This window comes from Betta splendens, chromosome 4 (assembly GCF_900634795.4).
Source record: "Betta splendens chromosome 4, fBetSpl5.4, whole genome shotgun sequence".
In the NCBI taxonomy this organism is placed as follows: Eukaryota; Metazoa; Chordata; class Actinopteri; order Anabantiformes; family Osphronemidae; genus Betta; species Betta splendens.
This window is the reverse complement of record NC_040884.2, coordinates 28850988-28862465: the sequence shown is the minus strand read 5'-3', so window position 1 is coordinate 28862465 and position 11478 is coordinate 28850988. Positions and strand designations below refer to the sequence as shown.

General features: G+C 39.9%; 1 protein-coding gene across 6 annotated transcripts in view; it reads left to right on the top strand.

Annotated features, from left to right (window-relative positions):
- tp63 (tumor protein p63) overlaps positions 1-11478 on the top strand; it is a 25610-nt gene continuing 14132 nt past the window's right edge. For 3 of the 6 annotated variants that reach the window (XM_055508086.1, XM_055508085.1, XM_055508088.1), the window contains exons 1-3: positions 1-68; positions 3661-3795; positions 3895-4024. In XM_055508086.1, the coding sequence (XP_055364061.1) occupies positions 16-68; positions 3661-3795; positions 3895-4024 (318 nt within the window). In that variant the 5' untranslated portion in view covers positions 1-15. Of the gene's footprint in view, positions 69-2048; positions 2176-3660; positions 3796-3894; positions 4025-8599; positions 8780-11478 lie in introns of those variants that run through there. The other 3 variants (XM_029145702.3, XM_041070226.2, XM_041070225.2) reach the window with 2 other exon arrangements.

Sequence of the window (11478 nt, the reverse complement as noted above, 5' to 3'; positions counted from 1 at the left end):
ATTTGGCATGACAACATGAATTCACCATACACAGCTGTGCAGTATTACCCAGAATTTCCCTTTCATCGGTAAGTACATACTGATGACCGTGTATTGAAATTTGTGTGTGAAGATATAAATTCCTGAAGCAGTTATATTGCATGGCTTTGGCACATGATTCATAGATAGAGAAAAATGACAGTGAATTCATGAGGCGGAGGTTGACGTTGCCTGAACAGCCAGTGATCTGGAAACCCTTGTGTCTGCCCGGATCCTCAGCTGCTGCTCAGTCCTGGTATATTTAAAAGTGTCAGATACTTATGATACAATGCATGTATGAAGAGCCACTGCGGACGAAGTGGCGAACATAATGCACGGCATCCCGGTTGGTCGCTTGCTCCTCGGATGGTTTTTATTATCAATGTGTCTGTCTGTCTGTCTGTCTTTTCCAAATCATGGTCAGCTTCCTTGTGTCCTGTGTTGTGAAAAGCCATCTGGTTGATATTGACTATAAAACATACTGTGTTGTATCTGTTCACCTTTTTTCTGACAAAGCTAATTATTCTGTGACTTATTTTTCTGTAAAATGTATTTAGTGTTATTATCAAGGTTCAGTAAAGGTTTGTACATTGTCAGGCTGTTTAATTGATGTTTTTGGTAATAGTGAGTTTTAAAGCCCAGTGTAGTGCATGAAAGGTTGTGCTTTAGTTCAGCACAAAGCTTAGCCCCAGTGGCTAACCATTATTGAATTATGGGACATTACATCTTCATGAGTTCATCTATATCAAGTTAAACCTGCTACCAGTGATGGTTTTATCTGGATCTAAACACTTGTTTTAAATTCTGTCTTTTACGCACTTGCTTACCTGCTTTCTTTGTATTCCCAAAGCCAGAGGAATTTATGTCTGTCCTTTTGTCCCAGAGGATTTGACTTCAGACTGTTTCTCTTATAAGAGGAGGAGAAACTTTGGGGGGTTTGTTGTTTTGCAGTCATGTCCCACTTCCAGCCGGGCTGACAGATGAGAGGGTGGAGGTCTCAGGCCTTTGAACAAGTGATTAATAAAGACACTGGAGAAGGGCCCCGATCGGCTGCGCTGTTTGTTTTGATTGCATTTTCATCGGTCGGTGTGCCCAACCTGCCAAGAGACAATGGCCATCTCGGTTTAGGGCTGACCTCTGCCCCCGTCTTGTCTGGAGGCGCTGCACTGTCTTTAAGTGGATGCTGAACAGCCTTTGCCTCAGGCTAACTGAAAAACTCTCTGAGTAACCGGACACCAAAGCAGACAAACAACGGTCAGACCTGGGAAAATGTATTTTATCTAAATTGTTTTTAAATAGGTTGAACTCATAACTCATAAACACCACATGCATCTTAAAGTGTGCAATAATCACCTAACATTATTATTATTAACATTATAATAATGATTGAATGTTGCAATAATAGACAATATATTTATAGATTTACTATAGCCCTAATGATCCTAGAAAATCAGCGGCACTTTCTACAAATAATAATTTACTGCACGGCAATAGATGTTTAAAAAGCACAGTGCATAAGCTGAGGAGTGCAGGATACTAAGGTGATACGGGAATGTATTGGGCTCACATTGTACAAGTTGAACCTGATGTACAACCTTTGTGAATATATTTTGATCCAACGAACAATGATGTGAAGCAAAGTTCATAAGTTGTTTAGCAGTTTTAGCAGAGATGACAGTTGAACAGGTCCTACCAAACGCACGTATAAAGACAAACCGGAGCCAAAGTTTGAACAAGACAGCGGTCCAAGAGCTCTGCACCTAAATGTAGATCACACCTGTTTCTAGTGACTGTCAACTATTGTTTTAATGCGTGTCTATTATTATAAGTGATCTCTAATTATGCCAGTGTTCTTAGTTACTCAGAAAACTGGATGTAATTAAAAAGAAGTACAAGCATGAGCAAATACGTTGACTTGCTTTACACAAACCATTATATAATTTATATATAATAATTTTAATTTTTATATATAATAATTTATAATTTAAGTTTTTATAAAGTATATCAGTAAAATAGGCCAAACCGCTTAAATTGGGCACATTTTATAACGTGTACTCTACAAACAAACAAATGTAAGCATCTGCCGTTAGAGAGACACTGGTTACAAAGGCCCTTAACTCAGCGGAAGCAGGCGAATTAAACTTTGTGAGACCAAAGGTAATAAACTGGATTTGTTTTTCACATTGTACCTCTCCTTAGAATGCCTCCGAGAAGTAAATACAGCCCAAGTTGTGTAGGAAAGGCAGAAATGTACATAAATATGAGCTGAATGGCACATAAGCTGAGTAGAGGATCTCCTTGTTAGCGCTAACAGTAGCGCAATGCTAACGCTGGGCGAATACTTGGATTAGCGGAGCTAATTGAAACTCCGGGAAATATCAAATCAAGTTAAGTCAAGTAGCCTTTTATTCATTCTAACCATATACAGGTCAGTACAGTACACAGTAAAAAGGTGCTTTAAACATGCAACATACATTTACAACATAGATGGACATACATTGACAGAACTAGCTAGCTAACTGAGAGACCTAGCTATCTGATTAGCTCAGACACGACAGATTCACATTTGTATGATGACAAAAAGTCCTTATACAGAAGAGATATATGCGCCTGTGCAAATGTGCAGACAAGAACTACAGGACGACAACAGAACAACGTGACACGTTTTAATACGTTTGTAATTTGATAGTGGGGTGAAAAACAGTAAAGAGTAGCAGCAATGACAGAGAAATACAAGTAGTCAAAATGAACAATCTGTAAGATAATAATTATACACATATACGTTTAGGCCTCGTTCTGCTTATAAGGTTTATTTCAGTGTATTTTTATTTCTGTCTTGCAGTTAGGCTTATTTCTTGTGATAACCACTGTACTTTAAATTCAGTGGACTAACTGTGTGTTCCGGGAGTAATCAGATACCGCCACACACTGTACACATGTACACGGGTATTTATACCTAAGATCATCCCCTGCATCCGCGTTTTCAGTTTTCATGTTTCTTTGGGGCTGAAAGGTAAATCTTTATTTTAAACCCTACACCTCCTCCTGCATAGGTTAAATGGCTTGCTTCATTAGATACGCTGTGTTGGTAAGTCTGGTATTCATATCATCCTCCACGCAGTGCTGGGGAATTCCAAAACCTAAAATAGTGCCAGCTTCAGATTATAACCCCCCACCCCCCCAGCCCGTCCAGCTGCACACATACCAGAAGTTGCAGCAGTCCTATCATATAGACTGTGGGGGGAATTCCGCCTGTCCCAGACTGCAGCGTGCGCCACTTCAGCAGGAACAATGCCGGGCTGAGCTCTGAAGCAGGTGTAATGTTTCAGGGTAGCAGGTCAAAGTGCCTGCCTCTGAATGGGGCATAATCACCATTATGTGTAGTACAAATATTCAGTATTATGCAGGCTGACTTCTTCACAATGGAAGGGCTCCTCATGAATGGCTGCCAGCAGGACTCCTCCTCCTCCTCTTTTCCTCCGCTGGCTGGGTGGCCGAGTCTCAGCCCTGTATATCAAAATAAATCTTTTGTGACGTTTTTACTTTTAAAACTACCTACGAGAAAGGCCTCGGAGAAAAATGCCTATCTTACGTGTTGCTTATCTGGAATCCGTGACAATGACTTATTATGTCTCCTTGCAGACTCAGGGACCCTTCGTCTCGTTTGTCCTGGAGAGAGAGCTCGTTCCTCACCACTATGTCCCAGAATCAATCAGCACAGACCGCTGACCTCTTCAGCCAAGATGTGTTCAATCAGCTGTTTGATATGCTGGACCAGTAAGTGAATACTTATGATAACACATACATTGTGCTGTAAATGCAAACACAAATTTAATTAGTGTGTGCCCGAAGGTTCATTTCACTGTTGTGTTACAGATCCACCATGCATTCAGTCCAGCCAATTGAGCTGAACTTCACCGACAGTTCAACAGATGGGTCTGCAGGAAACACCATTCAGATTAGTATGGACTGTATAACGATGCATGAGGCAGATGAGATGCTTTCTGTAAGTACAAAGAAACATAATCAGACTGGTTTAAAGAAACAAATTAAAACACTGAAATCCAAAGCACATGTTGCATCTATTACTATTAGTAATGCTATTCCTTTTAGCACTAGTAATAGACCATTCCTAATCCATAAATTACACCCTCAGAAAAACCTCTGTACAACATATGTAAGGTTGTTTTTGGCTGCTTAATAAATGTACCAAGTGAGATTACTTTCACTCCGAGCTTACAGGACGTGGTGGCAAACGACAGTTAACACAGGTCGCTTTCTACAGTGGAATTTCCTTGGGAAGTTGTAAAAATGTGGTGCAGAGCAGTTCAACAACGAATAACGCTGGTTTATCTGTTTTTGTCTGAGATGTTGTCTGTGAGGGCATGATTTTATCTCAGTCGTGCTTGACCTGGGTGGCCCCTCAGAGTCATGTCGGTCTCAGTGTGTTGCCAGTAGAATGTGCATAAAGGCTGACACATGCCTGCTTAAATTAGAGTTACTTGATTCTATTTAGTCATTTCAGTTAATGATTGTGAGCTTTTTTTCTTGTGATTATCCAGGACATATTCAAATTATAGTGTTTTTTTTTGTAAAATTGACACCGGAGAATCTTTTTCATTAATTTGAAGCTTCAGGATCAGTGCAAGTGAACTTCTCTGTGACCTGAACTGTGGGGCATATCTTTGTGAGTCCCTCTACTGAATGATGGTGTTGCATGTTCTCCTCCCAGGATAGGAATGCTGTTGTCCAGCCAGGGTGGGAAAAAAATAGCAAATAAAAATTTTGTTCAAGGAACTGAGTAATGTTACCCTGCGCATCCCCCAAAGGGGCTTGTGCTCTCTTGAACTGGTGATTAATGGCCCCACCCCCACCCCACACTTTCCTCTGCACTGAAACAGGGGCGTGGTACGGTGGCATGCCAGCAACTCAGGCAGCATCCAAGTGGTGCTAATAGCTCTCTGCTGTGGTAGATCACCAAGCCTCAATCATTATTACCAAGCCAAGTGACTGTTTTCATTAAAAAAATCTGTGGTGGGCAACCCCCCATCTGACTCTTCTATTAATGTGGAGGTGTGCCTCTTTCATTTGAATCATTAGAATGCAGCTCATTGTTTAGTGCCCTGGGGGACTTATTTGTATTGTATAGGCTTTATGGTTAATCTAAAAATCCTTTTTCTTTTGGATTTTTTTCTGTAGCCGCAGGGCAACAATTTAATGCAGCACCTGCCTCTGTTACAGAGGTTCCTGCTCTTGTCTATCAGTACATGTCTTCTCTATGTAAAGGTGGGGGTGGAAACAAGGGGGGAGGAGAGGAGCAAGGAGAGGCTAGAATAACATGAAGGAATGTAGCAGAAATAGTGGCAGGAGAAACGCTATATCCTACCCTAAACAGCTGATTTTACACACAGATAAAGCTCTGATCAGCTGTGTGTGGACAGCCAAGCGTGGAGCACAGGGTTTCCAGCTTTAACAATGTTACAGCAGAGGAGCTCAGCCGACACACAGCTTCTCAGAGATCTAATTACATGTTTGTGTTTGGATTCTTACTTTTTTCAACACACCTCTTGTGTTTTGTGTGAGAGCTGCTGCCTTCAGTGTCAGAGCAGAGGAGCAGTTTTGGCTTCTCTTTTCTAAATGTAAAAGTCTTAATGTTGTCAGAAGACTCTGCCAAATAGAAATTTTAAAATAATACAAATTAGTTTTGTCTGAAAAAGTGCATGTTCCCACAGTGAAAGAAGAACAGCTTTAAACTTCATTTAGATGAATTATTAGCGTAGTTAATCCACAGTAAAACTGTGTGTTAAACACACTGCCATAATAAGCTGGTCCTGCTCCACCAGTTTGCCTCCAGCACAAAAAGAAGTTTTTAAGGTTTAGTAGTAAGAAACGAGTGCTTATATAATCCACCTGAACCACTGGGTTACTGAAACAGTTTGAGACTAAGGATATAACAGCTTCTGCTGCGTTTTCATGTTTCTTATTGCTAACACAAGAATGATGTATTTTTTGTATTGCAGATTTATCACATATTTATTATTATCATGTCAGGGTTCCTTTTTCAATAAGGGGAATATGTAAAAGACTGGAATAGATTGTATGAAGTATGTAATTTTATATATATTTTTTAATTTAATTAATATTATAAAAATGTAAGATTACCAAGAATGTAGGTTTCTTGTTATTGAAAACCAAAATAGGAACAAAAATTCCCTTTTGTGCTTGCATACATTTTCACTGTAAGTTAAAAACAGTGATAATCAGTCAAATGAGACCAGAAGCGAACTAAAAACCCATGCTTTAGTTTTGCATGCAACAAAACATTGCCAGAGTCAGTGTGTTCTTTAAGATTCACTGAAGCGAGACTGTGTGAAAGGATGTTGGAAAGCAGACGTGCAGAGCAGTCAAGTACACCAAACAGACAAGACACCTGTGTCTAAATAATACCAAACTGCTTTTTTTAACCAAAATAATCAGTAGAGCACAGCAAAAAACATTATTATTTTCATAACTGTCATTTAAACAATAACAACATAAAAAAACTCCCTGAGACTAGTTTTAACAAGTGCTTTGTTGCTGTTTAAATGAACAGTGAGCTGGTGGTAGGATTCGTTTGGCATGTGTTCAGTCATGTGTCTGTTCAATCAGTAATGTTTAATAGTTGAACTAAAGGTAGAGGTAAAGGAGTTTGATACTGATTTAGGAACTATGCTGTCAATTTGTTTTATTGGAATTATGTAATATTTTGCAGCTGTTCTGTCAATACTGAATGTAAAAAAGGTATTTTTTCATTGGTCAGTGGTCATTTTACATTTACCAAAATACTCTTAAAATTACTTAAAAACAGTCAGGATTCTTTGGCCTTTGACTGTGGGAGTTTTAGGAAGTGCCACCCAAGTGATGATCTCGCTCATCATTGATTGTCTGCGTCTGTCAGTGTGGAAGGGAGCTGACACTGCTTTCAGGGCAGGTGTCTGTGCCTTCCCAGCCAGTGCAGCCAGTGCAGCCTGACACTTGATACTGAACTACTCTAGATGACTTAAGGAGCAGGCTCTTTAAAGGGGAAATCTGTAGGAAAGCCTCTTTTGTCTGAGCCCCTGGATCTGCACATCTTTACCTACTGCCTGGTCTAACTCTTTCTTGCTGCTGAAGCATTTGAGGTCATGCAGGTAATAGAGATGTGACTGTACCTTATGTGTAAAGTTTCCCTATCCACAATTGCCTAAATAGTTTTATTTAGGCTGCAAAGACAGTTATAATATGATGATGACTTATTGGTCATGGGCATTTAAGAAACGCTATTGCAGCAGAGTATGAATAAGTTGCATATTTTATTATTGCCTCATCGTAACACCAGGTACTCTAACTTCTTTTCATGTGCCAGTGTTGTTTTTATGTAATTAGAAGTTTGTTTGGCTAAACTAATTATCATCCTCAAAAGAGTTGGTGAGGTCCAGGGACCTTGGGAGGCCACTGAATTGGGCTCTTTAAAGTGTTGATTTGCCTTTTGTGACAAGCTGACCTGTAGGTCCATGGCCCCTGGGCCTGAGCAGGGTGTGGCTGGTGATTGGAGACACCGTCTTCAGGTCAGAGGTGTTTTTAAGTTTTCAGACAGCTTTCAAACCGTTCTGACCACAGGGCCAGAGGTTTAACCCTCTGGCTCTGTAGTAATAGAAATTATGTGTGCCATGCTGCTGAGTCTCCTCACTTGTCATCCACCAGTAAAGCTAGCACTGACCACTCGTATTTAGGTGTGTGTCATTACACCATTTTCCTCAAATATCTCCTAGATGTTGATAAAGTTTATCAATTTAAAGTTTTGGTGAAAAGTGCAATTCTCAATGGCCTCATAGTCTCCCAGTTGAATTAATGAGGTGTGTTGGAGCTGCTGCACTTACAGGAGTCTGGCTTGGTCAGACACAATGCATGTTGCCAAAACAAATCTACACCAGTCATCTCTGATAGATACAAGCAATCTACAGGAGTCACATTGTTTCTGCTGGTGGGGCGGTGGGCTCTGCATTCAGATTGCTTAAGGGATGAGTGGAGCTATTCTTATGCTAACTAGGTACCTACTATTAGTGTACAAACTCCAGTCACAACCCCAGTGGGTTGTAGTGCCCTAATGTTGTATTTTTCTTATTTCATACTATAATTTCTTAATACATTTATTATATTATGTAAATGTCTATCATCATTCATGAAATATGTCCACTGATTTTACTAAGCCAATAATTATGTTTGGATTGTCCAAAGTCAAAATGATAAAATAATATATTATTGTTGTTGTAATATAAATAATATAAAGAGTAAGTTTCCTATAATTTACTTTATGTTTTGTAATCTGAATTGGTTTATATTTTCTTAAACATCCAAAAAATGAAATGGTAGTATATAGTGTCAGTTTTGGTAAAACGTCTTGTGAATTTAGGCAACAACAGTAACGATAACGTAATTCGCAGTACTCTAGCTCTGCAGATGTTCCAAGGAACTGTAGGGAGACAGTGGTTCTTGAGATGGGTGTGGACAGGTATGTCTTTAGATCCCTCCCCTCTCTTCCAGGTATATATGACCTTCCCAGAAATTCCTGTAGAACCTTCTCCTTGTCCACTTTACACCTGTAGTCCACATCACTCCTTTTGAGTGAGGAAAAGAGATTTGTGGAATCCTGGAGCCAGTGGAGCAAACAGCAGCAGCTCTGCTCAATCTCAGCGCCAACATGTTGTACCTAGAGACGGGGACCACCACGTCTTACAGCGAGGTAAGACCAAGGGAGAAGCTGGCGACAGGGCATCAGCCATCATTCCCATTCTTTTAGTTCGTTCCCCACAGGTCCTTGGTCTGAATCACACATTAGGCAGGATTCAAAGACCTTGCGCTCCGTGTTTTGTTTCCATATTTTAAATGATCCATAAATGTAGATGCATTTGGAACCGTTTTCCAGATACAACATTGTTTTTGGTTTAATGAGAAAGTTTGATAATGGTTGAGTATAGGTTAACAACAGGACATGCAGATCAGTTGCAAGAAACCCATCACCAATCATGTATCAATTACCATAACAAGATTGAACCAGTAAATATAAGACTGTGAATGTGTGCGTGCATGTGAGTGTGTACACATCTCTGTGCATGTGTCAGTCAAATGAGGAGTGTAAACACACTGAAAAATGTCTTGTGACATAGCTGCTGTCTAGCCGGGCACTGATTTTGCCTGGTGTTATTTACTTTACATCAGGACCTTGATAAATGAGTATTTTACATGGTAAAGTATCTAAATATCAATTGGTGTCAGATTTACCCATAATTTAAAAAGAGGTTTTGCTTTTCTTTGAAGAGCATTTTTTGAAAGGCCCAGGAATTGTACTAGATGGACAATAAAACAAAACCTCCGTCTTTTAAAATAATTACAAATGTTTCTGATACTGGAGATGATTTAATATCTCTATATAACTAGATTATCTGTATTTTGTATTTTATAATTTAAATTTTCTTTAAATATTTTGATTGTGTCAGTTTGAATTTTAAATTTCGAGTTTCCTCGGGGAAAAACTAATCTCAGCTTCTCAATAAAAATATTATGATTGATACATTAGGCTTGTGTGGAGAGCCGGATGTTTTAAATAATAATTATATATTAAAGTCTAGTAAATAGTTTTTATTTTTTCAATACTTGTATTTTATGATTTTAGGATTGAATTTTTGCATCAGTTTATTTGAATTCCTGTGAAATAAATCTGGCCTGGTACATATGCGTTTGTTCCAGACGTGTCAGTCTGATGCCATGGATCTTATTCTTCTTTCTTTGCTGTTGCTTCAGTGAACTGTGTGTTGTGAGCTGTGGTGTTTTTACTAACTAAATCCTGAACAAAAACCTAAAGCCATGCAAGTGAGCGGTGACAGATTCTCAGATTGCAGGTTGCAGATAGCAGGTGTGTCAGGTCACTGTCTTTTAAGTTGTTGAGCAGAGGGGCCTTTAAGTGGTGTCCGGCTCAATCCCTTCAGTGTGTGAGGTATCAGGTTGCGCCGTCTCCAGTCTCCTGGGAGCCGCTGCGGCCATTAGAATGTGGCTGGCCAGGCGCTCCTGTTTTGTCCAGCATCGTAATTGCTTTAATGGTGTGTTGATGTAGATACAATCACCTGCTCTGCCCAGCAGGTAAAAGGTGTAGATAGACCCCCACCCGGCCCCACCTCCACCCCCAACCCTGTTGAGCCCTTAATTCTTGCTTTCCCTGTGGTCAGTCGTCACAGTTCCCCAGATGCTCTTACGTGTTTGCCCAAAGTACATGGGGTTGGTCACTAGAGAGCCTGGAATGAGAGTTATTCCCCCCTCAGGCCAGGTCTGCTCTGATTCCTGGTTTTATCAGTACATTCAATTTGTACCCCCCACCCCCAATTTTAGCTGGTTGTAGAAGATTTATTTGTTCTAATTTTCCAAAATCAGGGACACACACTACTGTGAGCACTACTGGAAACTCTTCTGCCCTACTCCTAATGATGATGAACTTTATAAACAGAGTTAGTCAAAAACGAAAGTTTTACACTAATGTATGGTTTTCATAAAAGTAGGATTTACCTCAAACAAGTATAAGTTTATTCATTTGAGTTGTCAGACCATTCCTTTGGTCACTGGCCCAGCAATAAGTCCAAGAACAGGAATAATTTTAATGTGTCAGTATGTCATACCAAATGCCACTGTGTTGGCACCAGATGTAACTTTTAAATTAGTGCTGCCATGTGTATTTAAAATATCTCTGATATGTGCTCTGAATAGTTCAGATTCCTACATTGTAATCAACAGGCCATCACACAGAAGGTCAACAGTCTCCTCTTCCTGGTGGCCCGAAACGCTTACCCAGCATTTATCTCCAAGAAATGGGCTTGAAGGCCTCAAACACAGAGCACAGCCTTCCACAAGCTTTATTATTGGCCATTTGGCTGCTGAAGATTTACTGTGTTCTCAGCAGCTCTGACATCTCAAAGGCCTGAACCCAGCGTCAGCTATAAACAGCAGGAATTTTTAAGAGGCGCAAAAGTGATTATTGTTTCTGTATTATGGTGGAAAAAGAGCAAATTATAGGAAACTTAAAGTGCCCCTCACCCCCACCCCACATTGCAGAACCTTTAAAAAGCCGACATCCATTCCAGTCAATTAAACATTAAAACCTGACTTCTTTAGGTGAGGTTCTCATTATCTGTTCAATTATGGCTTTATCCTCATTCCTCATCTTTGATCTCTAGATTCATTTAGACCATAAGAAGCATTATCCCGGGCCCCTTATTTAATGGTAAGTATTCTGTGTCAGGCTTTCTGCCTCATGTCCCTTTTATCTATGTTTGGTCTTCGGCCAGCATCAACCTTTTCTTTAGAATAATAATTTGACATTGATAATTGGTGCCTGTCACAGCCACCTTTGCAGCTGCCAGCATCGAGTACTAGGGGAGGCTGTGTCATCTCTGA